Source organism: Fomitopsis serialis (assembly GCF_022376445.1).
Source record: "Fomitopsis serialis strain Sig1Antser10 chromosome Unknown B0H18scaffold_51, whole genome shotgun sequence".
In the NCBI taxonomy this organism is placed as follows: domain Eukaryota; kingdom Fungi; phylum Basidiomycota; class Agaricomycetes; order Polyporales; family Fomitopsidaceae; genus Fomitopsis; species Fomitopsis serialis.
The window spans coordinates 158,831-186,182 of NW_025955011.1; the positions used below are offsets into that span (position 1 = coordinate 158,831).

Here is a 27,352-nt window from a genome sequence, read left to right on the forward strand (position 1 = left end):
ATGTCGTCTCCTCGCGTCACAAGATCCAATGCGAAGTCAGCCCAGAAGGAAACAGCGACATCCCGGAAACCTCCAAGGGCGGGTACCGCGAAGAGCAAAGCAAGAAAAGCAGATACCGAAGGTAACGAGGCAGCGACTTGGGACGATGCTGAAGAGAAGGAGTTTCAGAGGATGCTGAAGCGGAAGAAGCAAGCGCTTCAGCGCAAGGAGAGCGGCCGTCAGGGCGGTGAGTGCACTAAGATTTCCAAGATGTACAAGTATTGATACATTGCAGACGTGCGTAAGAAGGCCTTAGACATGATCCAAGAAGAAGAGCAGTCCGAGGGCGAGGAGACGCGACCACGTAAGAAAGCGAAGAACGCATCAGGCTCTGGTCAGCCTGCGAGCGGAGAGGAAGCCGATGAGCAGACAGAGCAGGAGGACGAGCAAGAGCGTGATGAGGTGGTACAGTCTGAGAGCCCCAGGGCCAAGCGTCGCCGTAAGTACTCAGTTGCGACCCAACGAAGCCATAGGATCTACTAACGGTACGTGACTCTTACCTAGCCCAGCCAAAACCCGCCTACAAGCAGGGGAACCTCAAACTTCGTGGCGACGACAACGAGCGTGACGCGAGGCCCGGGCTTGACGAAGGAGAGGGCAGCATTGCTGCCGGTCTGTTAGGTAAGTCGTATATTGCTGTCGTTGCTAATCAACCTGATATAATCATAGATGAGACGCAGACGTCCCCGCGGTCGAAGGTGAAGGGCAAGGGAAAGGGAAAGGGAAAGGTGGTGACGGTGAGCGGTCTTGTGAAGGATCATGACGGAGCAGATGAGACGGAACCTGACGGGCCCAAGAGCGCGCGAGGGAGGAAGGTAAGGCTCACGGAGAAGAGCCTCCAGGCAAGTACCACCGTCAGAACTTAATGCTACCTCGAGCTGACACCTTACACGACCGTCGGTAAGTCGAAGGCCGCCGCTTCTGCCAAGAAGGCAGCGGGCAGCCAGAAGGCCGGCGGTTCACGCAAGCAGCTGAGGGATACTGACGACGATGATGATGATGATGGCGATGACGACGACGACGACGACGACGACGACGACGACGACGGTGCCTACGACGAAGACGCTCTCAGCGTCCACAGCTCAGACGAGGATGTCAGCGGTGACCAGCTAATCGATGAAGACGACTCGGAGATGGTAAGTCTTCCATCTGACTAGACGTCCACAGAACGTTTGAGCCTGGCCAGGTCGTCACACAGGGGAAGGACAAGAAGTCCGCGAGGGCCAAGAACACCAAGCCGCGCCAGCGTGTCAAGTTAGCGGACCTCCCTCCCAAGATCCGCGCCCTTGCCGTCGTGGCTCAAAACTCGCTCCGCCTCACCCTCTCGCTCGAGTCGGCCTGGACCAGCGACTCCAACGTCTCCAGCCCACGCCTGCTCGCGAACGTCAACCTTACAGCCGAGGCTCTCAAAGACGCACGCAAGGGCAAGAATAAGGATGCGCGGGAGAAGAAGGAACTTAGGCGGGCGTATGCGAAGGTGCAGGCGGGGGAGGGTGACGAGGGAAATCATCTGCGGACGTCAGTGAATACCGTGGTGAGTCTCTCAATGTATTCCGTCTTCAGTTACTTAGTGAGGTTGGTCAGGTGTGGGCGGTGGCTGCGCAGTTGCGCAACGAGGTGAAGAAGAAGGCTAAGACCGTGGTTGAACACGCGTACGGCTTGAACATGCACCCAAAGCAGCGGCGTGTATCTCTCGCAACATGGCTCCTCAAGACCCATCCAATGCGGGTGAACGGTGTAAAGCACGACATCCCGAACTTTGTGTTCGGGGACATGGAGCTTGCGTGGAATAAGGACGGGCTCGACACTAAGGTGCGTCCCATGCTCCGTCTTCATATTCTCAACAACGCTGAGACCCACCAGAAATGCCGCGTGAGCCCCGAGCAGCCGTTCCGCCACCCAGCGATCGCCGAGATTATAGTGCAGCAATGGTTCCTGGGGAACGGCGGCGCCGGTCAAGCGGTCCATCGCTTCCGCGAGGTGCCCGACAACCTCATCTGCCTCGTGTGCAACTCGGTGAGCGGACGCCGTATTTCTCTTCAGTATATCGCTAACCGGTTGCTGGAATCAGATCGAGCTTGGGCTCAAGGAAGCCGTTAGCTCTACTCAGATCATGTTCACGAACAGGCAGTTCGCTCCAAAGTAAGTAGTTGCCGTCGCCGTCTCTCAACTTAACTCACTGACGACCGTGAGCCTAGGTGGGATAGTCTCATGACTATACTGGAGGCCATGCAGGAGAACGCGCCTGACTACTACCGCGACCTCAAGACGTACGTTTGGGGCCGTATCAGGTGAGTCAGTTGCGTTCAGAAAAGAGCCACTGATCAAGAATGATCTGCAGTCAGCGTGTCGACGGCATCACCAGCGATCAGTCGGACGACGAGCCAGACGAGAACTTCATGGACTGGACGGCTTTGCAACAGGCCGCAAAGCCGGCGTCACCGTCCAGACCTGCCAGTGGGCCGTCAACATCGCGTCCAACCACGGCGAAACCGTCCTCGGCGAAACCGTCCTCGGCGAAACCGTCCTCTTCAAGAGCCGCTGCGAAGTCAGCGCGGACCGCTGAGCAAGAGAAGGACGGCGAGGTCGCGGTTGACGAGGTCGCGGTTGACGAGGTCGACGAGCTGCAAGGTATGATATTAGAAGACGTGGTAGTATATTGACGTTCACTGACCTTCTCCTGCAGATGAACGGGATCCGGTTGCCGAAGGTCGTAGGCAGGGCGATGGTAAGGAAGGAGGAGACAGTGAGGGGGGCTCGTCCACTTAGTGAGTGCCGTAGCGTTCTACAGTCCGTGCGTACGAGTTCCAAGGTGAGTACTGTACGTAGTATCTGGGTTATGCACAACTGAAGACTGTTCCTAGGCATATATCCTACCAATCAACACTCCCTTGGACTACTAGAGTACGTATTTCAGTCGACGTCGACGTTTCCTCCACTTCTGCCATCTGTCTCGCCTCACGCGGTGTGTATTTCGGAGCGTAGTAGCAATATCCTGTACCGTATCTGTACCGTTGTATTAGTATCAGCCCAAAGCCACTATCATCTGCACAACCTAATAAGACACAAAAGAACTGTCCGTCATAAAAGTCAATCAAGTGAACCATTGTGTAAAAAGACTTGAAAGTGCGACATGCCATTGAGGCATTATGCGTCTTGAATGTGTGGACAAATATCCAAAGACAGTCAAGAATCTATTGTAATAAAGCATTGGATGTGCTCAACGTATTTTACCACTGCGGAAGACTACAAAGACTTTTTGGGACTTTGAACGTAGATAAAGAAGGGAGGTTGTCTTTGTGCCTTGGTTTACCTTTTTTCCCTTGAAAGTCCTGAAAGCTAATCCGATTTTTCCTGATGCGAAGACAGGAGAGATGGTGCATGTCCTCCTTCTAAAGAAGTAAAGACAAGGCACATAAACAGTGAGCTTCGATCGTATAGACTTCGTCTGCACGAATGACCCCCAAGAGACGAAAACGCACCATGTGTATGGGTGTACCGTGAAGGCATGAATACCCGGGGCCGATGGCGTACGTCCCAGATGAAGACTCTGATTTCTTAACGAGACCACAATGTAACGAACGCGACAGCGCGCAGAGTCGAACTAGTTTCACAGGCGTCAGGCGACGTCGATGTCGTTCCGACTTCCTGAATTTGTGATGCATGAGGGAGCTTCATGTACGTGTCATAGTAGGCACTTTCGTTTGAACGGATTTGACGTCTTCAAGAAAAATGCCTCGCTCGACCGCAGAGCAAGGGATCACAGCGAGCTTGCACGTTTGTGAAATGTGCATAACGTCGTCGTTGCAATCTAGCGCTGCAGGGTAAGCGTTCGGCAGACCATCATGACAGGCTATATTTCAGACTCACACTCAATGCACATTTGTGAGCAATCAAGCTCATTGAAGATAAGAGACTGTATTATGTTGGCAGTATGTGTGTTCAGTCGCGCGGAGGAGGAGGAGGAGGAGGAGGAGGAGGGGAAAGTTCACAGAACTGTGACACGCATATGCCAGTGCGTGCAAAAGGAGCGCTTGCGGCACAAATCTCGGCGCTTAGACTTCTGCTTTGTGCCATCACCGACCTTGAGCTACAATATTACGACGGTACTGCGTACTGTGTACATCCGACACTCCCTCGGGATCGCTGATGTCCTCCTACTGAGTTCCGACCTCGCGTCTCGTTCCTTGACTATATGATTACACTGAAGATGATATAGGCTACAGTTACACGTCGCGGCTGGATGTCAATGAAACTTGAAAGCAAGGCATCACAAAGACAGGTGCTAGGAAGAGCGGAGGGAAGCGTGCGAGGGCGTCGTGGTCGAAAGGAGGTGCAAGGAACATCGAGCAAGAGAAAAGGATCAGTGTATGGATCGGAAGGTGGATGGAGGTGAGTACGTGACACTGATAACACGACGAGGGAGCATAACAGCGATAGCAGACAGATAGCTTGCAAGACAACGTAGGGAGGAAAGCAAAATGTAACATAGTCCGAGTCTAGGGTTGAATCAAGGTCAGACGTCCGTCGGGTGACTGTCTGAGGTAGTGTTGAACGGGATTGACAGGCAGTGCAGAGCACCGAGGCCATCACCAAGCTCCCGACCCATGAAAGAACTGCGAAGTCGGATCGAAAGAAAGCGAGTCTGGAATTGCCCCGGAGGCGCCATCTCCGAAAACAGTGTCCGCCCCGAGTGGCAGTAAGACCAAGCCGGTGCCGTGTTCCAGTGGCGGTAGCCTTGTAAACATATCCCGTGTATCTTCCAGTGGGGGTTGTGCGTTTGTGGGTAAGTTGAGCCATCGAGGTGCTGGAGCGACCGCCTGTGCAGGTGCGCCCGCCCACAAGAGCCCCGCGGGCTGGTTGGGGTCCATCTGATATATTTGTCCAGGACCTGTGCCGTGCGAAGGCTCGTACGCGGGTGTCACACGCGGAGCAACAGCTTGTCTCTCTGTGCATATCATCAGACACGTTTCTGAGGATATGTAACATACACTGGTGCGTACCTTCCGGTCCATATAGGTTTTCGATCACTGTTTGTTCTGTGCGAGACACATCCGACAGGATTAGAGGGTGTTCTGTCGCCATGGTGCTGTTCCACCATCGTTGGGCATGAGAGTTAGTGCCCTCAACGCAGCCTCTGTGTCAGGCTCCGCGTACGTCTCAGTCTCGGCGACAGCATGTCCGTGGAGCCGCGTCGTGGTCTTCGCTTGCGTTCGCGACCCACGTAATCGACTCAGGAGCTGACAGCGAGAGCGTTTGGATGGTGGCAGAGCGGAAGACACCTGAGGTCCGGGAGACCACTCCGAGGATGACTGTGTCGCTGCGGGTGAAGCTCTATGCCACTGTACGGCTCGGATAGTCCTCCGCTGATGGCGTAGAGACTGGCGTGACTGGGAAAGACTGCCGTGCGCGGAGCGGTAATGTAGAGTGCACTTGCTTCCTCGTATGCTCCTGAGCTCTCGGGCCGAAGGGCGTCGTCTCACCGGTACCAGTCTGAGGAGGATGACGACACTGGGCTGGTCCTGGAGCTGTACCCGGCTTGCGACATGTTGCAGAGGTGATGAAGGTGTGTAGTGGATGGATCCCAGAGACGAGGTCGAGGTCGCTGGCGTGGACCTCGCCGATGCCCAGTATTGTCGGGCTACGGATGGCGACGGCGGGGCGTTGTAAGAGGCAGATGCAGCCGAGGTAGATGTAGGAGGTGACACGACGATCTGTGGCGGTCGGGCGTAAGGGCTACTGCCTACACCGCCGTGGTCAGCAAGCTCAGGACAACGATGAAGTTAGCATTGCAAACATACCGTGCCGTGATGATCTCGCTGTTGTCTTTGATGTATTGCTGTCCCGGGTGTGTGGCGTCGGCGAGTTGCTCGCAGCTGTATTGGCGATTGCAGAGCGCTCCTTCCATACGACTGCATGTTGTTGGATGGAATAGTTGGATGACCCAGGGTGGCGTATTCAGAGGGAGGGTCCAGGGGCATCTGGAACGAAAGATGCAATGGCATCGGTTGGACTGGGTAGGCGAGCTGCTGCTGCTGTGGTTCGCGAGGCTCTCGGTCGCGTTTTCTTGCACTCGGCGGGTATGTTTCTTTCATCATGGTTCGAGACGCCGTCGGGAGCGGAAGGGCAGCAGAGCCGCTGCTGGAATCCTCGTGTGTTTCTCCAGGAGTGGCAAAGCCGCCTTCGGTACTCCTGGAAGCTGCAATGCGCGCGGACAACGATTTGTCCTTTTTCCCCCACGACACTCCCCAGACGCCGAACTAAAGCAATGGGTTGAGAGAGTGGGCCTGCAGAGGAACGATGAGGGCAGACCTTGCTCGTATCTGGCAGTTATCCCTTAGAAGCTTCTGTAAGGGGCGCGTCTTTGGTGTCTTGTTCTTCATGATGGCTGATAGCCGCAGAGACAGGGTATAACGAAACCAGGCGAAGAACAAGGGGCGGAGATCCAACGACTCCGCGGTGGGAGAGAAGCGGAGGCGCGCTGTCCAGCGACCCCCGACGCGCATACATATACTCTGGAATACCTGTACGCGCGAAGCCTCCCGCTGTGCACCGCCGGGTCACCGATACGGCCCGCAAGGCTGACCACGACGACCGGCACGGTGCTCTGGAATGGAGCTCATCGACAGTGGACGCATAGGGGTCGGCGGCGAGAGGGCTGCGCAGATTGGGAGCCGATGTCAGGGCCGGGTATGGTAACACGTTGGGCGGGTAACCTTGCTAGGATGGCTAGATCGCGGGTTGGCGTACAGCATCTGGGGAAAAGAACTCCGTTAAAACCTAGTAATCTAAATCTCATTGCATAGATAAGATCGACATGGTGGCATGCAACAATAATGATGTCGTCTCGTCAATACCTGTGTTGAGGGCACCACTGAGCCTGTTCCTCAGTGTAGAATGTAGAATTTCTTAGGCGCAAGCCTGTAGCAAAGCATTGGTGAATTTGGCTATATGAACTTGAGTGACGGGCGTAGAGAAGAGGTTGTTCCATCTGAACGTGGTCGAACCATGGTACCGTAAACGCTCGACGCGTGGAATTTTACATACCGAAAACTACACGTGACCGCGTTGGCAACGCGTTGTTTTTGTCCGCCTCGGCGCTCGCTACTGATCTATCCCTCGTCCGTTTCCCTACAATGGCTCGCATCACTGTACTGTCCTATGCTTCATTACAGCATAGGAAAGCTACCAGACATGCCTGGGCGACGACCTTGCTGCACTCGCATGATACTGGGATCGTCCCGCTCGCCTTACTCCTGGAACAAGAACAACACACCGCGTCTGGTGTATAACAGATGCCGTATGACCTTGTCTGCCGCTACTCTGTGTCAATTTGAGGGTGCGTATTTTATTCCATTATAGATGCTTGCACGGATTAGAATGCACACTACTCATCCAGTGTCACTCCAGATACCAGCTGGTATTTCACTCGCTCCAAGCGAGGCAATCCACCGGTCGCACTGACACAGCATTCTCCGCGCTAGGCGAGGTTGACGGGCACTCCGGCTCTTGAACAAAAGAGTGTATCGAGGAGGGATCTCGAGCACCGGACTCGACCTTTATAACGGAAGCTGCCCCCGTTGCTGTTCCCACGTCATCTGCCTTCCTGTCCGGTGCGTGTCTCCCCGAATAGTCAGTCTTGTACTCTATGGCTGTACCTACCACCCCTTCTCATTTGCCTCATGGAAAGTGATGCTGCTGTGCCTGTGCCTGGTAGTCGCGAATATCATCCTTGCCGCCGGTCATCTTCAAGCGTCAACCCTGGCGACTGTAGGCTTATTACAGGGTAATATATCGCTCTCAAGAGCTCCATCGACCACAGCGCGAATGATGGACTTGTGATGGACTATTGATATCCGATCTGAACTCTATATGATCCAGCCCTGCTTGCAGACATTGCCCTTGGTCTCGATCTGCCATGCACTCTGTACATATTCTAGTATATGCTTCGATCTGCTCCGTCGCTCACGCTATGTCGAATGTACGCTGCCGAACGAGAATCTCTAGTAGCCCAAGATCATACACGACTCAAAGATGCATGTACGCCATCGTATGGATAGAGCGTGCCCATGAACGTACCAGGGTGAGCAAAATCTCGGCTTTCTTCGCGGGGTGCAAGACATCATGACACTCATTGATTCATGCATGATCGTCGCCGCTCGAGTATATTCTTGTGTACTCAACGGGACCCGCAGGTGTTCCTCCTGTATCCCATCGTTCGATGAACGCGATGGAATCAGACTGCAATATGACACTGCTCGAATTGGCGGCATCGCCCGCATAAAACTTGACGTGCACGGGACTGCCACAGCTCTGTGCTGGTGCTGCTATCACATTCGGCAAAATGACTCCAGACAGGCAGTATGCCCTGGACGCGTTGTGACTTTGGATTCATGCCATCCGCATACACGTCTGACCAATTTTGTAAATCTTAGCTCAATCTGGAAGCAGAGTCGTTGAAAAGCTCTGCATCTACTGAAGCCGCGCGTTTTTTGACAGAGGGCTCTCGATGGAACTGCAGCACGACTGCCAGATTCGTGTGCAGACGGCATCTGAAAGTTGGCCAGTGCGCATGAGCATTCGCTCTGCCTGCCTCCCGGAGTATGTAAAGGCGCAGGGAGCTTTTTTGAAGCCCCAAGACTTTCTCCCCCTCTCCTCTATACGGCCGCGTGCTTCTTCCTGCTTTTGAGTTGCTTTTGAGTGCACTATCCCTCGTCCCGTGACCTTGTCGTTCTGTCGCGTATTAGTAAGTACGAATGCCTCGCTCCTTCAACTTCCCGCGAAGCTTATTTGAATACGGGATCCCTCTTCCAGCTGCCCGTCTGGGGCGTGCGAGGGACATGCCACTTTTGATGGCTATGATGGCCGTGGTACATCTACGCACATCGGGATGTTAGCGCAGTCGAAGAACGTACTGTTGAGCATACTCCGGCAGTTGGAAGACAGCATAGTGAGGTCTTGTATATCATCAGTTCACGCAGAGCTGGGCTGACAGTGATTATATGATACTGAAGCAGCACAGGAAGGCCCGGGACACGCGTGTCAGCAGAATTGCGAGAGCGGGGGCCTGCCCCGGTGACTGGTTCGAGATTTGTCTGGGGCGTGCACGATCTCTGATGGCGGAGAAGGGAATAAAGTTGTGAAGGTGATGTGATCTCATCGAATCACAAGCCCAACGCTAATCATAATGCCTGGCTCTGGCCGTCTTCCTTCTTGCGCAGTCGCGCTATTCGTCAGGCCTTCAGGCCCTATATAATGTCTCGTCCCGACCTGCAGTGGGAGGTGCTAAGCCCTCGCTTTACCGTACGTTCTTCCCCGTATCGGGCCGGCCATGGATCCCACCCAGTTTCACAATGCCAACAGCGGCGACCACATGCCCGAGGTGTCTCTCGGCACTTCCCCCGCAGCCGTCTACGCAAATGCCACCATACATAATAATCTTGTCGCTCACCGAGAACACTCTCATGAGCTCCAGCTCCCTCCTGACGCACAAGAGGAGGAACGATGCAGACACGTCTCTGTTGGTCATTTCGACCCCACCGGCGTAGACGAGCTCAAGCGCACCATGTCTCGTAAGTCGCATGGTCAGCAAGGCGAAACGCGAGGTGCACCCTCAGCAGGGCTCATGCCGGCCTATGCGTCTCACCACTCGTCAGATCGGTCCTCGGACCACACCCTCGCGCCTGGAGATGGGCCGTTCGACTTTGAGAAGTCGCTCCAGCACTTGGTCAGACGGTGCGTAGCATAATTTAATTTCTTGCAAGCTCGGTCCAGGCTATACCGGCATATGTATGTATAGAATACCTGTAGTTAGCGCAAAAGGGTGTATACATAACAAGCCTGTACTTACTGGAGGGCGCCTCTCATACATGAGCCGCCACTCGCTCATGTATGAGCGAGGCGCCGTTGGTCGCTACCCAATATAGCAGCCATGCCGGGGCAGTCCGGTCCCTTCGTCCGTGGCGGGGCCGCCGGGGCGGCACCACTGGCGCGCGATGCGAGCTGCCCGATATGGACGCACATCGGGGTCAGGGCATTCTGAATCAGGTCCTGAGATCCCCAGGCGATCCCTGCGCGGCGTCAGTTTCGGCCAAACCCGGGAGCTCGCAATGAGCCGAATGAGCGGCAAGCGCTTCCGCCCGCTGTTTACGACCACCATCCCGCGTCGGTCACCGACGTTGTTAGAGCACAGCGGGCACGACGACAGCGACTGGGAGTAGCCGACACTGGCATTCAGGTGAGCACAGACACACACGAGCGAGCGAGCTGACCGTGGCCACAGGACGCGGCGACGTGCAGTACAACACGTCGACCGCGAGCGCGCAGGGCTAATGCCCCGCGTGAAGACGCAGCCGACGGATGGACCACGGGCACAGGCGCGAGGGTCGGTGGGCGCGCGCGGGCGGATAGACGGACAAGCGGATGGATGCGAAGGCGGACTGGCGGGCAGGAAGACGGGCAGGAAGACGGGCGAGAAGACGGGCGAGAAGGAAGACGGGCGGGAAGGAAGGCGGACAGACAAGCGGACCGGTAGGAGAACGAGCAGACGGGCAAGTGGACAGGCGACAGCACACGCCCACTGCGAGTGTGCTGGGCGAATGCCCGGCACGCTGACACAGCCGACGGATACACACGCAGGCCCGCAAATGGGCGCGTAGGCGGACGGGCGGGCAGGCGGACGAGCGGGCAGGCGGACGAGTGGGCGGGCGGACGGGCGGGCGGGCGGACGGGCGGGCGGGCAGACAAGCGGATGAGCAGGTAAGTAGGTGAGCGAGCAAGCAGGCAAGCGAGCGGGCAAGCGGAAAAGCGGGTGAGCAGGACAGTGGGTGGTTGGGCAAGAGGGCAAGCGGGTGAGAGGGAAAGCAGGCGAGAGGGAAAGCAGGCGGGCACAGAGCGCGGACCAGCACCACACGCACGGTGACTGCGAGCGTGCAGGGCAAATGCCCAGCAGGCAAGCACAGCCAACGACCGTAAGGTGGGCGCGTGAGCGAAAAGCGGGTGACCGCGATGGTGGGCAGGGCTGGGGCGCGCAACACGCCAATTGCAAACACAGAGGGCGACTGCCCTGGTGCCCCTGCATGCAGATACAGCAGACGTCTTCGTAGATAGAGTTCTTGTAATGCTAGTATGAATATACACTATAAAACTGAGACCGATATATTCACACCACAACACCCCTTACGACTCGAGACTAAGAGAACCAGTACAGAAGTGTAGATAGACACCCCTACTGTACACGAGAACCCTGGCCTTTATGCTGTACTCATCTATTGAAGTAGATGCCACTAAACATGAATTAGATCCCTTAGACATACCTTAGACATGCGGACATAGTGTGATAACGTCCAGAAAGCGAATCGTAGGTATGTTGCAGCTCTAGGGGGACCATTATTCGCGTCCTGATTGGCCAGAATCAGTCCGAGCACATCGGGTTTGCCCAATTTGGTTAGGAAACAAATAGACACAAATGTTCGATTCACGGGGGCGCCCGCAAAACTCACCTCTTGCGCGTGCGGTCTACAAGGTGCTACATCCGTCCCTCTACCCTCTACCCAGGCGCACCCTCTTGCCTCTTGTCCTGTTCCCCATGTCCCTTCCTTGCCACTCGCCGAATCACACATCAAGACTCAACAAGTACGTCCGATGGCGCGTCAATGAGCACATGTGAATGGCATGTCGGCATGGCCCATGCCCAGCTACTTACATCAAGACATCTCGCAGCATGGTAAGCACGGACGAGATTGCATCCGTGTAAGGAGGAAGCTAACCGACTCGACCTCAAGGGCTGCAGCGTGCACGTTGAGGTAGAACTGCACAGCGAGAACAGCCCCGATCAGGAGACACTTCACAACGGGCGCAACATCGGGAAGACCCTCCCTGTGGACTACGCATGCAGCATCATGCGCACCGTCGTCATCGATGGCATCGACCGCAGCCTGTACACCCCCTCCTCCGAGCAGGTGAAGGACAGGGGAATGATGGTGATCTTGTCTGCCTATTACATAGTGCCTAGTATACTCTCCAATGTCGATATTATGCACAAATAATGAAGCACTATACAACCGCTGCATTTGTCACAGCGGGATAATTTGTCAAGGCCTCAAACATACCAAATCGGGAAGGCTGCCGCTTGATCCCTTGGCCCTTTACTTACAGTGTCCACGAACTGCATCAAGACTTGAAGTTGAAGCAGTAAGTGACAATTGGCATTGCAATGAATGTATTCCTACTAGGTGTATGTCGTGGCGCACGACATACATGCTGTCCATCTGCCGGATCTCGATACAGGCTATCTAGGCACGGTGCATAAATCACTATAAACGGCAGTGTATCTAGGCCCAGAAACCGTCAGATCACAAATCACGATTGCAATACCCGATCCGGGCCCGCAGCGGCACCCAAAGTGGAAGAGTGTGCAATACGACCTATTTAGGGTAGGGCCGCCGCCGCGAGCTCTCCCCGGCGCCGGATGACCTAAGCTGTCCCCAAAGGGCAGCTGCCTCTTTAGGTAGTGAGTGCGGCGCCTCGCTCATACATGAGCGAGTGGCGGCTCATGTATGAAAGGCGCCCTCCAGTAAGTACAGGCCTTTCATGTATACACCCTTTTGCGCTAACTACAGGTATTCTATACATAGGCCTGCCAGCACCTGGTGCTCGGTCGGCCTAACCTCTGCGCAGGTTGGACCAGTCTGACATCAAGCGCCGAGAGCTGGGTGTCGTTTTCGACGATCTTCGAGTCGTCGGCCTAGGCGCATCCGTCAGCTACCAGCCTACCGTCGGCTCGGTCTTGAATCCGTTCCAGATATTCGAGACCGTCAAGAAGATTCGACACCCTCCCGTGAAAGATATTCTGAGCGGTTTCGAAGGATGTGTGAAGCCAGGGCAGATGCTGCGTAAGTCAACTTTCATGCGTGAGATACGAACACTGATTGCACGGCATCGAGGCAGTGGTACTTGGGCGTCCCGGTGCAGGCTGTAGCACATTGCTCAAGACGCTCGCCAACCAGCGGCAAGACTACCACCAGGTTCTTGGTGACGTGTGGTACGACGACTTCACGCCGCAGGAGATCGAGAAGCAATATCGCGGCGATGTGCAATACTGCCCGGAGGACGATGTCCACTTCGCGACGCTCACCGTCCGTCAGACACTCGACTTTGCTGCAAAGATGCGTACCCCCGCGCGCGTGTGTACGAGATGCGTGAACAACACCGTAACACAATGATCGACGTTATGACAACCATCTTCGGTCTGCGGCATGTCAGGGATACACTTGTCGGCGACGCGAGTGTCAGGGGTGTTAGTGGGGGCGAGAAGAAACGTGTCTCCATCAGCGAGGTCCTCACTGCGCGTAGCCTCCTTACATCCTGGGACAAGTACGTGCGTTACCGTATACACTCGCTATAATTCTAACCATTCTTAATCACAGCTCCACCCGTGGACTCGATGCTTCAACCGCTCTCGAATTCGTCCGTGCGCTGCGGCTGGCTACAGATATTGCCCGTGTCTCCACGATTGTCTCGATTTACCAGGCGGGCGAGCAGCTCTACCAGTTGTTCGACCAGGTCTGCGTCATTTACGAAGGCAAGATGGCGTATTTCGGGCCGGCCTCCAGCGCCCGCCAGTACTTCATCGACATGGGGTACGAGCCCGCGAACCGGCAGACCACGGCAGACTTCCTAGTCGCAGTCACGGACCCGAACGGCCGTATCCCCCGCGCAGGCTTTTCAGGCCCTCCTCCACCGCGCAGCGCGGACGAGTTCGCGGCGTATTTCAAGAACAGCAAGCTCGGCCGGCTTAATCGCGATGACATGCGCCGCTACCGCGAGGAGGAGAGCGGGATGCTGGAGAAGAAGCAGATGTACCGTCTCAGCCACCGTGCGGAACATGCGAAGACCACGTCGAAGAAGAGTCCCTTTATCATCTCGATCGCGATGCAAGCGCGGGCCCTGATGCTTCGTCGGTGGCAGATCATCCAGGGTGCGATGGCTACGCAGGTAACCCAGGCCTTGAGTTTCGTCTTCCAGGCTATCATTGTCGGCACGATCTTCCTGCGGCTGGACAACACCACCGGGACGTTCTTCTCCAAAGGCGGTGTTATCTACTTGTGAGTGAAGAGTCTATGTCACGTCTTTCCTGCTTTCTGACGTCGGTCTGTATAGCGCCCTTCTGTTCGGAGCTCTCTCGACCATGGCGGAAATCCCGGCGCTCTTCGTTCAACGTCCTATTGTACAGCGGCACTCCCGAGCCGCGATGTACCATCCGTTCGTCGAGGCGCTCGCGCTGACACTCGTTGATATCCCAATCACCGCTATAACGCTCATTCTCTTCTGTATCATCCTTTATTTCCTTGTCGGCCTCCAGGAAACTGCCGGCAAGTTCTTGTGAGTGTCGTGCTTTCATTATTCTTGCCATCGTCTCAATGTATGTGTTGCAGCACGTTCGTTCTGCTCATCTTCAGCATGACGATCACAATGAAGGGCTGGTTCCGTATGATCGCTGCGATGTTCAAGAGCCCTGCGCCCGCGCAAGCGATTGCTGGAGTCTCAGTCCTCATCTTGACCCTTTACACCGGCTACACTATCCCGCAGCCGTCCATGATTGGAGCTCTTCGCTGGATCACCTATATCAACGTGAGTACACTGTAACCACGAAGCGGCCTCTGGTTCTCACCGACCAATGCATTTCCAATGTTCCATAGCCGCTCAAGTACGGTTTTGAGGCGCTCCTGGTGAACGAGTTCCATGGACTTCAAGCGACGTGCTCCCAGATCGTTCCCTCAGGCCCAAGGTACGAGGGTGTTTCGCTCGCGAACCAGGTTTGCACGACAGTCGGCTCCGTCCCGGGTCAGGCGACCGTCGATGGCATGAGCTACGTCGCGTTATCGTTTGGCTACGCGTACAGTCACCTCTGGCGGAACTTCGGTATCATCTGTGCATTCGGCATAGGCTTTATCTCGCTCCTCCTGGTCATCTCGGAATTCAACCTCGGTCTCGCGGGGGAGTCGTCCGTCACGCTGTTCAAGCGCGGCACTAAGGTAAACATAGACCAGCCCAAGGGCACGGCGGACGAGGAGAAGTCGGGTGCGAAAGGTGACGGTGCGTCGGTGCGGCGCGTGTCGGAGGTGTCCCAGAAGGCTCTTGAGGAGGTGCCCGGGGGCAGGAACACGTTCTCGTTCGAGAACCTGACGTACGTCGTGCCGGTGCAAGGCGGGAAACGGAAGCTCCTGGATAATGTCTCCGGCTATGTTGCGCCCGGCAAGCTGACTGCGCTCATGGGCGAGTCTGGTGCGGGTAAGACGACGCTCTTGAACGTGCTCTCTGATCGTACGGCGGGTGGTGTCGTCACTGGCGATCGCCTGATGAACGGCCAGTCTCTCCCCATCGACTTCCGCTCTCAAACGTAAGTCCACGTGTTCGAGCTGGACAGATCAACACACTCACTATACATCGGCAGTGGCTATGTCCAGCAGATGGACACTCATTTACCGTCTGCAACTGTCCGCGAGGCGCTCCTTTTCTCTGCCAAGCTCCGTCAGCCCGCCTCTGTCCCGATTGAGGAGAAAGAGGCCTGGGTCGACAACTGTCTGAAGATGTGCGGCCTTCAAGACTATGCGGAGGCCGTTGTGGGCTCTTTGGGCGTCGAACAACGCAAGCGCACGACTATTGGTGTCGAACTCGTCGCGAAGCCGTCCCTGATCTTCTTGGATGAGCCTACGTCTGGCCTTGACTCGCAGAGTGCCTGGGCTATCGTCTGTTTCCTGAGGAGCTTGGCGGATGCCGGTCAGTCGATCGTTTGCACGTACGTGGTCAATGCCACTGGCATGGGCGTTCGTTTACTGATGATCATTTTCATTTAGCATTCACCAACCGTCGGCGGAGTTGTTTGAGGTTTTTGACAGGCTGCTCCTCCTGCGCAAGGGTGGTCAGACGGTGTACTTTGGTGACCTCGGTCACAAGTCCTCGACACTGATCAACTATTTTGAGAGCAACGGCGGTAGAACCTGTGCAAAGGATGAGAACCCGTAAGCCCTGTCGTTCGCGTTGCATTTAGACTATCCACTCACTGCTGTGGACAGGGCTGAGTACATCCTGGACGTCATTGGTGCAGGTGCTACGGCAACAACAGACATTGAATGGCACGACGTTTGGAAGAAGTCGCAGGAAGCGCAGAATGTCAACAAGGACTTGGAGCAGATCAACGCGAGGGCCGTGGACGTCCGCCTGTCCAGGCGTCGATGACCGGCGCATTCCCGACGAGATGGGGCTACCAGCTGTGGACTCTGCTCAGCCGTGACGTTCAGCACCGCTGGCGTGACCCATCCTACATGGTGGCGAAGCTCGGTGTCAACATCGCTTCTGGTCTGCTTATCGGTTTCACTTTCTTCAAGGCGAAGGACAGTATCCAGGGCACGCAGAACAAGCTGTTCGCAATCTTCATGTCGACCATCATCTCCGTACCGCTCTCGAACCAGCTGCAGGTGCCGTTCCTGGACTCACGCCAGATCTACGAAATTCGCGAGCGCCACAGCAGCATGTATAGCTGGACTGCGTTCCTCACCTCCCAGCTCCTCGTTGAGTTGCCGTGGAACATCCTCGGCTCGACGCTGTACTTCCTATGCTGGTATTGGACCGTCGGCCTCCCGAGCGACCGCGGCGGATTCACATATCTCATGCTAGGCATCGTCTTCCCGCTATACTATACAAGCATTGGCCAAGCCGTAGCAGCGATGTGCCCGAACGCGGAGATCGCGGCGTTGGTGTTCAGCTTCTTGTTCTCGTTCGTGCTGTCCTTGTGAGTAATTCTGCCGTACATGTGTCGGTCTTGGTTTGATGTGGCCTGCAGCAATGGTGTCTTGCAACCTTTCCGGGAACTCGGCTGGTGGCGGTGGATGTACCACCTCTCGCCGTTCACGTACCTCGTCGAGGGCCTGCTTGGACAGGCCATCGGACATAGCGCCATCACTTGCTCGTCGACGGAGCTCGTCACGATCGAGCCACCTTCGAGCCAGACGTGCGGGCAGTACATGGACGACTTCATCAGTGCTGTGGGTGGATACCTCACGAACGAGGATGCGACGAGCGGGTGCCAGTATTGTGCGTATTCGACGACGGATGCATTCCTCGGCGAGAGCTTCAACATCTACTATTCGAATTACTGGCGCAATTTCGGCATCTTCTGTGCATACATTGTTTTCAACGTGAGTGTGATCGTGGTGTTGGTGACGAGGTCGTGCTGACAAGGTTTCAAACAGGTTGCTTGCATCTTCGCCTTCTCGTGGCTCTTCCGCTTCAGGTCAGGGAGCATGTTCGGATGGATTAAGAGGCTCGTCGCTCGCAGAACCTAGACATTTCATTCTCATATCCAACGGGCTATCAATCAAGATGCAGTCTCTGGCGCTTCGCATCTAAAGTACTAGATTTCACGTACCGCACATATAAAGTTATGACACTCAGGCTTAATGCAAATCGGTGTTCTCTTAGACCAAGGCCTCTGATACCGATTCCTTCTGCTGTGTTTGCCCTCCAAACATCGATGCTCATTGCAGCTTTCAGGGACATCATACGTTGTATGTTGCATTCGTGAGATTCAATCGGTACGAGACGTTACTTAAAGCATCGCTGGAGAACCTTTTCATACGGACGACGACATGATGAGGCATTGCGTTCTGAGGTTCCACACTCAAAATATCGCATGACCGCCTGGCCTTGAACACCATTTATCTTTGTTTAGAAGCACCTCCGTACGGGTCTCCCTATATCCACACATCAGTGCGGAAAACTCGCCCTAGCTCGCCACGCGTTGCCTGCAGCCAACACCAGTACACTGACAACAAATTCTCCGAGTGCTCACGTGCATCAACGATTCGAAGTGTCTCCCTCACCCATTTTCCAGACACACTGGACATGCACTGGATGGCGTAAGGCCCATTAACAGTTCCCGCTACGGAACCACCCACCGCTGCATCCGGGAGAGGGCGCGCTATGTACGCCTGCAGGGCTTGCTCACTTGCGAGGCCCATATGCGTGATGCTCCCCGCGAGCGCAGGCAGGACACCGCCGCGCGTTGGCGGCGTGACGGTGCGCGGGGTCGGGTTTAACGGCGCGGAAAAGAGCAATTAGTACTTCTCATACTTAAGCGTAAGACGGGGGACTCCGAGGAGCGAAGGATAAGTCCGGATGACAGGAGGGCAGCGTGGTTCAGAGTGAGCCAGGTGGGAAGGAGACTGGAGCCAACGAGCACTAGCTGTTCGGTGGCGTATAGAGTTCAAGACGCAGGGTAGAGGGCTCATCGGAGGGCGTAAGTCTTTATACCGACACACTGCATTCCAGATATTCGGATTATGCATGCGGGCGATGCTAGCCAGTATGGAAGCTGCCTGAGGAACGCAGTCGGCGGTGTTCGCAGGCTGCCAAATAGTGACGAAAAGAAGAGACACAGCATGCCATGAGGTCACACGAGGCCTCGCACCCGGGCTGCCGATGAACAAGGCTGACCATAAGAAGTGAGATTGAGCAACAAGGGAGGAAGGTGACGTGGGAACGGAAGAAAGCCTGAGTATAAGGATGAATACGTATAATCATGATTTGGAGCGCCATAAAACAGACCTATGCCAGAGTCGACGAGCCCCACAGGTCGTGGTGTGAAACCCTCGTCTCGTTTGGAGGAGTGCAGCTCGCAGCGACGAAAGCTTGCAGGTGCGTTGCGTACTGGAGGATTTTCTACGATGTATAGCAGAGGATTCCAGGTGATAAGAGGATGATTACGTCAAGCGAGGGAGAGAAATACATACCCTTGGGCTGCGACCCTATCGAAGTACGAGCACAAATTGAACCTAGACGAATTATCAGTTGCAGGAAGACCGGAGAGCAGACGCTCGTACGTCCGGCACGCGATCACGTGCACGCTGTAACGACGTTGTCCACCGCTCCGCGTCGCGCTTGCAGGGCTTCTCAGGCACTCTTAGCGCGTCAGTCCGGTGTCTAACCCAGGACGGGGAGCTCGTCTCCGATAAGAAGACGGTAAGGACCATCTGGCAGACATCCCATTCGTCAATCACTGCCGGACGTCTGTGAGAGTAGTCCTTGCATACATATGCCGGACAGACTTACCTCACTGCCAAGTAGCACCGGCCGTTCTAGCTCTCTCCCGTATAGATAGTGCGCGTCTGGTCGGCTGGGCACAGTATAATATAGCACGCTCGACCATGCTGCCCCGACCGGCCCCTCGACCTGAACTGCCCCCGAGATGTCGACATCCCGTCAACGACGCGCCGACCGATGCCTCCTCCCAAATTCGTCCGGTATCTTGACGCTGAACCAGTGCAGCCCCCGCGCCGCCGACCCCTATATGTCGAACGTCGGCGGCGTCAGTTCTCTACGTAGAAACGGGCCAGCCGACGAGCCAGCCGGACGACGCGTACTGTACCTGAGACCGGGCGGTGCGTGAGCGAATGGCTCCCAATTTCGCAGGAGCCCAGCTCACAGTCGAACTTCGGCGCACTGCTGAGCACCATCCCTCCTACTTCCAACCACCGCGGGCCCGTTCGCCCTCCGCCCCTTGTACTTCCTTGTACTCCGCTTCGATACGTTGTATCGGCCTAGTCTACGGCGATCAAGTGCTTCGAACAACACGATGGCAAAGAAGACAGACTTACAAGAGCTACTCAAACGAGGGTGCCGGACCAGACCGGAGTGAGTTGTGCTTAATGCCCGCGACTACCGACGCGACTCCTGATCATTCCACTAACAGTTCGCGGTCTGGCGCGAGAGATGGGGAGAAAGTGGATACGCTGCCTCTGCTCGCCTCGCCGCGGCGAGTGGAAGTCGCGAGGGTTCGTTCGAGGCCACATCGGAGGCGCCCCAACAAGTCGCGGACACATCTTCTGGAGTTTCGACCTATTCCGCGCAGCACCATGGCCAGCAGGCTGTGGGCTCGGGTCAGCGAGTGGAGTACGCGTCGCCTATGGGCTACTCGCCGACGACAGTGAATGGATCTTCGGGGCTAGGTACGTCCAGCATCTCGTTGTGCTTTCGGTCTCGAACCCGCTGATGACAACGGACAGTAGGCATGAGCGCGAATGTCCTCGACTCTACATCCATCTTCAACACAACCCCAGTGTCCACGACGTTCCACACAGGCCCCCAGTCGTACCTCGACTACTCGCACGAGGTATCAGCGTACTCATATCCGACCAGCGAGTACGCTGCCACGAGGGACCTGTATGCTGCACCAGCCATTGCAGACCATGGGTCAGTCACGCAACGGGCCCCGCAGCATGGACCTCATAGCACGACGGCCACGTACGGTCCCCGTCCTGACTACATGAACGAGAGCTCGCCGAGCATCGAAGGGTTCAGCGGATTCTCGCCCCACCCTCGCAGCACCTCCGCGACCTCTCTCACTCCATCCCACGATGGCCAAGCTTCCGAGCTACCATCTGCGCAAACAACAATCCGGAACCTAGAACTCTCACCAGAGCCTCTGCAATGGAACGGAGCCTACGGCGACGGAATCATCCCGATCGAGGAATGGCTTGCGATACTGAGGGCTGCTGCGTCCGGAAGTCCTGACGCACCCGACACAGAAAACGAGGGAAAACAGGACGACCTACAGGCCTCCACAGGTGAGTACCGTATCAATATAGCCGACTCCCGAGTGATAATGAAACGTCTCGAAGACTTCAACGCTGCGCCTGTGCAAGGGTTCACCGCAGCGGCTTCTACACTGCTCGGCGCCGAGCCGCAACCCGTCCCCGAGAGCACAGGGCAGCCAGCCGGCCTCCTCTGGACGGATGCTCCTTCCGCCGAATTGGTCGAATGGCTGGACCTTCCTAGCGATTTCGACTTCACTTTCGGCGCGTCACCCCAAGGGACCACCGACGACGAATCGCTCCGCGCACCACGTCTCTCAGGGAGCGACGAGTTCAACCCTTGGTCGGTAGCGGCGCCTCCCCCAGCTCCATCGAGGGCCGTCCTCCCACGACCTCTGGGAGCACAGAGGGACTGGTAGTCTGGATCACAGCCATCCGTCACGAACCAAGATCGTCCTAGAGCAGGATGGACTTACCTTTGAGCTTGGACTTGACATCTCTTTCGCACCTCTCACGTACTATCGTCTCGCAATCGTCTCGCTGTCGCCGTTATCTCTGCTCTTCATTCCGTCCAGTCTCGCTGCGATTACACGTTTGTCGCGCTGTCCCATCATACTGACCTTGCTCTGAACTTGTCGCGCTCCTATCGCTCACGTACTTTTGTATCTGTAGACGTCCACATCCTCCGTTTCTACTGGTCTTATAGTGAACAGGTTAATATAAATCTCATCAACCCATATGCAAGCCTCTCACCGTCTCAGTGTGCCATATTCCCGTCCTTGCGTCGTTCCGGTTGTTTCACACAGATCTCGTTGGGTGCCTCAAAGGATTCATAGAGGATAGTATGTAATTGCGATGGAGTAGACTGCAGTAAGTCAAATGGAAACGCGCGACTTGCTACGTGGCACTCAAGTGTGGCCTTGCACGTGACATGCATAGTTCCAGATCGCGATCTGGTATGGGATCTCATTTTGGTTCCGCCACACAACGCTTGGACCCGTGACACACCTCGCTGGCCGGCTCGCTCTGTTCTTGTTCTCTGTGATTGCTGTGATGGACAAATTGATATACTTCCTTCATTCTCAGTGCTCAGGGTGGTTCTCGACATGATTACGACTCATAAACCAGCCTCGAACATCAGGAAGCGGGCACGCCTTGTGCACGCCGGAGAGTCCGAGTCGGAACTACATGGTAGTCACGGAGGATGCCTTGGACTCAAACAGTGAATACTAGTGAATGGTTTGGCCGAATCCAGGCCAGAATACCCTCGGCGTATGCTTACACCGGTGTCTAACTCGAAAACTCCCAGCAGTGTAGCCCGACCATCAACCTGAAGTGCTGCATTCGCTGATGGACAGGCCCTCGGAGGCGCGTCGCCGTCGTTCAATGTTGGAGATCATATAGGAGAGACTGGTGCGTATCTGAGATTTATTTGGCCATGGAACAGCTCACGAACGTCGGACGTTGAGTGCATTTTTTTGGTACACATGAATTCGGATTTGGGAGTCGGACTCTTGAAGCGACATGCAGATGCCCCTCCGGAATTATTGGACGCTTTAATAGGGAGGCATGAGAAGGCAGGAGGCGCTCCAGAGGGTAAGCGTTCGACAATGCAATACGTTCCGGATACGACGTTTTCAGGCGTCCTCCGGTGTACAGCGGCCCCGCTCGCTGTCACTATGTCCGTCCATGCTCCTCGACGGTCTGTGGAAACGCGGCACGTTAACGCAAGCACCTTGCGACTTTCTCGTTAGTCTCCTCTATACTGTACTTAGACACAGCGCGGCCTTTCTGGGTCCTGATACAGTCTGCACAGTAAGTACCTGTTCAGGCAATTGACCTTTGAAGGCGCTGGCTATAGACACAAGCTTGACATGACGGCACGTTGGCGGCGCCGTTAAGAGCTGCCACTTGGGACGTACACCTCGGTTGGCCTGGAACTCTCTCGATGTGGTAAGCTCTGCCAAGATATGCATGCCTCCAGTGCTAACCGGCATACTAGTCATTCAGCATGACTCGATGCCAGTGGGATGCCGATGGTCATAAGTCAAGCATCTTCCCAGAGAATGCTGGAGACTTGACTAGACGATACAGCAACGCGTGTGGGTGGCGTGCGTCGGACACCTCCAAGGCGACCTCCCTGATTCGCCGCGCATGACATGCCTGACCCTTCGATCGCCACAAGATTCTGCCAGCGAGGATCGCCGGATGATACTTCGCCATCCGATACGTATATGCTACACCGGGGGCCATTCGGCTCCACTCCCGTATTCTCCATTTTGCGGGCTCTCCTGTGGTTCTGCCATGAGAAAGTCTCCGGAGGTAACTATGGCGTGTGATACGAGGTAAGCCAAGGATACGCATTTCGTGCTAGAAGATTGATGTAGGAAAGCTTTCGGCTTTCATCAGGTTTACTTGCGCCTCCATGCTATGCCAGAGTTGCACGGCGGCTAGCACAACACGGTGCTCGGGGTTCTGTGGCGTCCTGTGTCTGGCCTCAGGCTTTCCGGTCCGATGTCGTGCAGATACTCGGACACATTGTCAAATGCCTGGTCGAAGTCTCGTACCGTCCGCTGTCGCATTGAGCGTCCTGCGCTCACCGCCTGCTCGCTTCATCCTCCAGTTCATCCGTACAACCCTTCCAGCGGTTCGTCCTTCGGCTGCCCGCTTCTGTGAGATCACCGTCTTCCGACGTGGGACACCACAAAATGCCCCGGGGGAATGTTCGTCGTTGCTAGGCTCGTGGTATATAAGTCTGGTGTTATGTCCACATCATCATCAGGCTCAACAGCAATCAACCCCCCCTCTTCGTAACACTCTGAAAGTCAACCGCAACACAACATAATGTCTCCCAGCACGCAGAGCGTCCAAATTCACCTCACATCGGCTGCCGGAGAGTTGGTCCTTGAAGCGGGACCTTCTCGTTGCGACCTAGGAGCGGAACACATTTTAATCATCGGAGGTGGCGTGACCGGCTTAACGGTGAGTGATGGCAACCTACTAGTTGCCCCATCATCCGAGGACAGTTTCTGAGAATATCATTCGCAGACTGCATGGGCTCTCTTGGACGCAGGCTACCAGGTAACCGTCGTCTCGGACCGATGGGCCAACCCCAAGAACCGCATCACCTCTCAGATCGCCGGAGCCTTGTAGTCGCCCCTTCAAATCTACTGCATCCTAACTTTTCCTAGGTGGGAACGGCCGCCCGCAGTATGTGGTAGACATACCGATGTTATCTCCCTGGAGCATTCGAAGGGATGGGCGATGACGTCCTACCACGTATTCGAGAAACTGATGGAGCTCCTACCCGCGGAGGCACACGGCGTCCGCATGCGCCTGGCAACTTTTTTTCGACCGGCCGTTGGAGAACCTGCCTGATCAGTACGAGAAAATGATAGAGATTGAGCACTGCGGGGTAAGCGACAGACAAGTTCATCGTTTTCGGCTCGCTCATGAGGATTTTAGGTCGCTGGATTCAAGCGAGATCCCAACCTCGTGAAGCAGCATGCAGTAAACCAAAGAGCCAGCGTCGTCGACTCTTACCGCCATCTCGCTCCCGTTGTCGACACTGACCATTACATGGTCTGGCTGCGGGATCTTGTCACCCAAAGGCGCCACGTTCATCACAGGACGCATCTCCGGCGACCTCCTGAGCCAAGAGGACAAGCTCCTGTCAAAGTACGGAGCGCATGCTATCGTCAACGCCACGGGGCTCAGCGCAGTTGAACTAGCAGGAGATGAGACCGTCTATCCTCTCCGCGGCGCACTCATCCGTGTGGTGAACGACGGGAAGAGTTTTCCGAAAGTCACGGAGGCTCTGGCTGTCGGCATCGACGACGCGCACAGAGACGAACAGGACCTCGTGTGCATTGTGCTGAGGAACGACAACGTCCTCATCCTCGGAGGTAAGTTCATCTTCTGTTGGACGCGGCTTACGGACTTAGTCAATCTCGTACTATAGGGATCGCACAGCCGCGGCAGTGGAACCTCGATCTAACACTCGAGAGCCCGGAGATCGTCCGCATGCGGGAACGCTGCAATGACTTCGTGCCTGGATTAGACAACGCGGAGTACGATCCTGACGCGCCACTGGTGCAAGGAAACCGTCCGGCTAGGTCCGAGAACGTCCGCGTCGAGAGAGAGATGCGCCTCAAAGCGGACGGTTCCGCTAGCCGGATCGTTCATTCCTACGGACAAGGCGGATCAGGCTTCTCCCTCTCGTTCGGTTGCGCCGGGGAAGTACTCGGTCTGCTAAAGGAACTCTCTCTGGGTGTCTCACCTGCGAGAATGGCTCAGCGTGGACGGGTACTAGCGGCAGATTTGGCGCGGGCACACCTATAGCTTTCGGTCTGCGTGGCATGTGCCCATAATATGCTAGTTAGTATATACTTGTATCGTAATCCTGAACATGTCACTTCGTCACTGGCGATAGCAGAGAAGTGAACTTCGACGTATCGAGCTTGTTGTCAATTAACGACTTTCGCCCCAGCGCACCGTCTGCATCGTTGCGGCCAAAGGGAATGTTTAGGCCTTGGCAGTAATAGTATAGTACTACTCATTTCACTGGACTTGGATTGCCTCCAAGTTAAGGCATGCCACTGCGCGCACCAGCAACGTTCGAGTTGCTCATGGGCGTACATTCGAGCGCAATAATGACAAGGGAAGCTCGAGGACTCGCGTTGGATTCGAAGAGACGGAGGGTGATAAAGTAGTACTAATACTTAGTGTTTCCACCACTGCTAGTGGTTACGTAATAAGCATGTCACAGTAGCGGGCCTCACAAGGCCCATCGCTTGAGTTTTCTCTCGACTCCCACCTAGGACTGCACAAACATCGCCCATCGGGTCTCAAATTGAACTGAAAGGCGCAAAGGTATAGGTCTCAAAGCACTACGGAGGTTCATTGCTCACGTTACGGTTCAGCGCTGCCACAGTGAGCGGGCCGAACACTCCCAAACTCGAAGTTCGCAACTGCCATGGTTGCTTGGAATAGTGAAAGCGGCGGCCGCGCAGCTACGATTTATTACTGAATGGTTCATGCGATATGAATCAGAGAGATCATCGTGTGTCTGAGGTATGTTTCTCCATGGCAACTTCAACTTGAAATTTGCTTTCCATAGTATCCGCCACCTTCCATCCGTCTCAAAATCTACGTCTTGTAGATAATGGATGGTCAGGGTGCGCACGTTCATGCTGGATGTTTTGTCGTGACACGGAACCCAGCGCTGTCTCTGCCATTGGAGTGGAATGCTGTCTGCCGGGCCCCGTCATTCAGAGAACTTGAAACCGTGCTGCTGAGTATCTTGCATGCTCATCACCGTGCACCTGCTTTGGACTTGCATCCACTGTACTGCTCTGAAGTGCTAACGCGTTACGAAATTGAACCAGAGCGAGCGGGCGGCGGTCGAGTCGGGCAGTGAAGATGACAACGGCGTGATACAGCGCAGCTGTGTGTAAGTGTCACGCTCTTTGCTACATAGTAGACGAGCCTCTCATTCTGCGTCAGGAGATGCCCCGAAGGGCGCGATCCTCTTCAATCTTCCTTTAACTGTTCCATGAAGACTGGGAAGAGCACTTCATGTTGACTCTACGGCTATGATGTGTTCCGATGCGGTGCGGACCTCCGGCTCACCTTTCTAGCCATTGAGTTGCTCATGACTATTGGCTCTACGTCCATTCTATTTTACTTAGATCCGAGTCTTAGGAACCGTATTTTCTTCCTGCTCACCAACAGCCTGAGCACTTACCTCATATGTCTCAAGTGCGTCGGCGCTTTGACAATGTCATATCATGAACTTCGATGCATCCTGCTGCCGGGCTTCTCTGCCAGTGTGTAACCACGGTCATTATCAGTCCGAACATCACATGCACGACTGCTTCGCGCAGCATACAGTTGTCACTGCATGGCTTCACCAGGACGCCTTCTGTGGCCAGGGCACAGCTTGCAAATCACTCACCTTGTGGGCACGCAGGATGCCGTGGCACATTCGTTAACGTCTGAAAACGAAATATGGCTGAATGCGTACTCCGAATGGCTTTTCTTCCTCACATATAAAGCGTGTCTGACTCGTAGCGGCTGACCCCCAGAGTCCTACAGCAGCATGTCATCTGGAAACGAGGCCCAACTTCAAGCGATCGATGGCGTTCTCGCAGCTGGGTGAGTACACACCACTTACCAGCAACCTGTCTGGTCAACTCATTCCGGCCCCAAGTTTCGTCACGCGATATTGCACGTTTTCTGCCTTTGGTCAGTGATCCATGTTCATGGGCCATGTATGCGTAAACATCCTACTGAGGCAACAGACGCACATTGCAGCAATTGCAGTCTATGATCAATGCTTACTTCTCGAGAAGAAGTCAGGTTCATATGGCAGCGGAAGCTGTCGCTTATGACGTTTTTGTATGGCGCTCTGCGCCTGATGACACTGGTGTTCTACATCTCCAGCGTTGCGCTCATGTACACCAGTTCTTGCGAGGTACGCTTTGCCGTGACTGCATGTTCCGTACGTTGTCACTGACATAGTAGTCCTTTGGTAGATGTATGCGACCTTCTTCGCTCGATGATGACTGAATTCTGATGCCGTGATGTGCAGCGATTATTCGATGGCCCTTGTCAGCGCGGCATCCCTGGTGATCCTTACGCTTGATAGTGCAGGTGCGCCAGCTACCGTTACTTGATCATTCTCGACGCTAGTTGAATCATATCACTAAGTGATTCCTGCT

At 55.3% G+C, this 27,352-nt stretch overlaps 5 protein-coding genes across 5 annotated transcripts; all 5 read left to right on the forward strand.

The window, feature by feature from the left end:
* B0H18DRAFT_1120739 (uncharacterized protein) lies at nucleotides 1-3,098 on the forward strand (the record flags this gene model as incomplete). Its single annotated transcript, XM_048034198.1, has 15 exons — nucleotides 1-226; nucleotides 275-478; nucleotides 544-660; nucleotides 709-854; nucleotides 918-1,175; nucleotides 1,226-1,573; nucleotides 1,624-1,851; nucleotides 1,903-2,055; nucleotides 2,111-2,181; nucleotides 2,238-2,330; nucleotides 2,381-2,670; nucleotides 2,726-2,767; nucleotides 2,831-2,851; nucleotides 2,904-3,004; nucleotides 3,063-3,098. The coding sequence occupies 15 exons, from the start codon at nucleotides 1-3 to the stop codon at nucleotides 3,096-3,098; spliced, it is 2,334 nt and encodes a 777-aa protein (XP_047891584.1).
* Nucleotides 3,099-9,370: 6,272 nt separating this feature from the next.
* Nucleotides 9,371-10,697, forward strand: B0H18DRAFT_1120741 (uncharacterized protein; the record flags this gene model as incomplete). Its single annotated transcript, XM_048034199.1, has 3 exons — nucleotides 9,371-9,611; nucleotides 9,660-9,774; nucleotides 10,322-10,697. The coding sequence occupies 3 exons, from the start codon at nucleotides 9,371-9,373 to the stop codon at nucleotides 10,695-10,697; spliced, it is 732 nt and encodes a 243-aa protein (XP_047891585.1).
* Nucleotides 10,698-12,925: 2,228 nt separating this feature from the next.
* Nucleotides 12,926-16,981, forward strand: B0H18DRAFT_1016682 (P-loop containing nucleoside triphosphate hydrolase protein; the record flags this gene model as incomplete). The annotated part of the gene is made up of 11 exons (XM_048029285.1): nucleotides 12,926-12,932; nucleotides 12,988-13,179; nucleotides 13,206-13,413; nucleotides 13,467-14,144; nucleotides 14,200-14,421; nucleotides 14,475-14,670; nucleotides 14,739-15,439; nucleotides 15,494-15,838; nucleotides 15,897-16,061; nucleotides 16,116-16,212; nucleotides 16,245-16,981. The coding sequence occupies 11 exons, from the start codon at nucleotides 12,926-12,928 to the stop codon at nucleotides 16,833-16,835; spliced, it is 3,402 nt and encodes a 1,133-aa protein (XP_047891586.1). The 3' UTR covers nucleotides 16,836-16,981.
* Nucleotides 16,982-19,727: 2,746 nt separating this feature from the next.
* Nucleotides 19,728-21,218, forward strand: B0H18DRAFT_502585 (uncharacterized protein). The gene is made up of 3 exons (XM_048038339.1): nucleotides 19,728-20,045; nucleotides 20,103-20,663; nucleotides 20,718-21,218. Exons 1-3 carry the CDS (start codon nucleotides 20,003-20,005, stop codon nucleotides 21,047-21,049), a joined length of 936 nt encoding a protein of 311 aa, XP_047891587.1. The 5' UTR covers nucleotides 19,728-20,002; the 3' UTR covers nucleotides 21,050-21,218.
* A 2,256-nt stretch (nucleotides 21,219-23,474) lies between these two features.
* On the forward strand, nucleotides 23,475-24,971 carry B0H18DRAFT_1120744 (uncharacterized protein; the record flags this gene model as incomplete). The annotated part of the gene is made up of 7 exons (XM_048034200.1): nucleotides 23,475-23,612; nucleotides 23,679-23,779; nucleotides 23,822-23,954; nucleotides 24,013-24,045; nucleotides 24,096-24,212; nucleotides 24,292-24,535; nucleotides 24,592-24,971. 7 exons carry the CDS (start codon nucleotides 23,475-23,477, stop codon nucleotides 24,969-24,971), a joined length of 1,146 nt encoding a protein of 381 aa, XP_047891588.1.
* Between the last annotated feature and the right edge of the window lie 2,381 nt (nucleotides 24,972-27,352).

Coding starts and splice junctions, on each gene's coding strand:
- B0H18DRAFT_502585 (XM_048038339.1), top strand. CDS start 20,003: ATGGGCTACTCGCCGACGACAGTGAATGGATCTTCGGGGCTAG. Junction 20,046..20,102: donor GAATGGATCTTCGGGGCTAG/GTACGTCCAGCA, acceptor GACAACGGACAG/TAGGCATGAGCGCGAATGTC. Junction 20,664..20,717: donor CGACCTACAGGCCTCCACAG/GTGAGTACCGTA, acceptor AACGTCTCGAAG/ACTTCAACGCTGCGCCTGTG.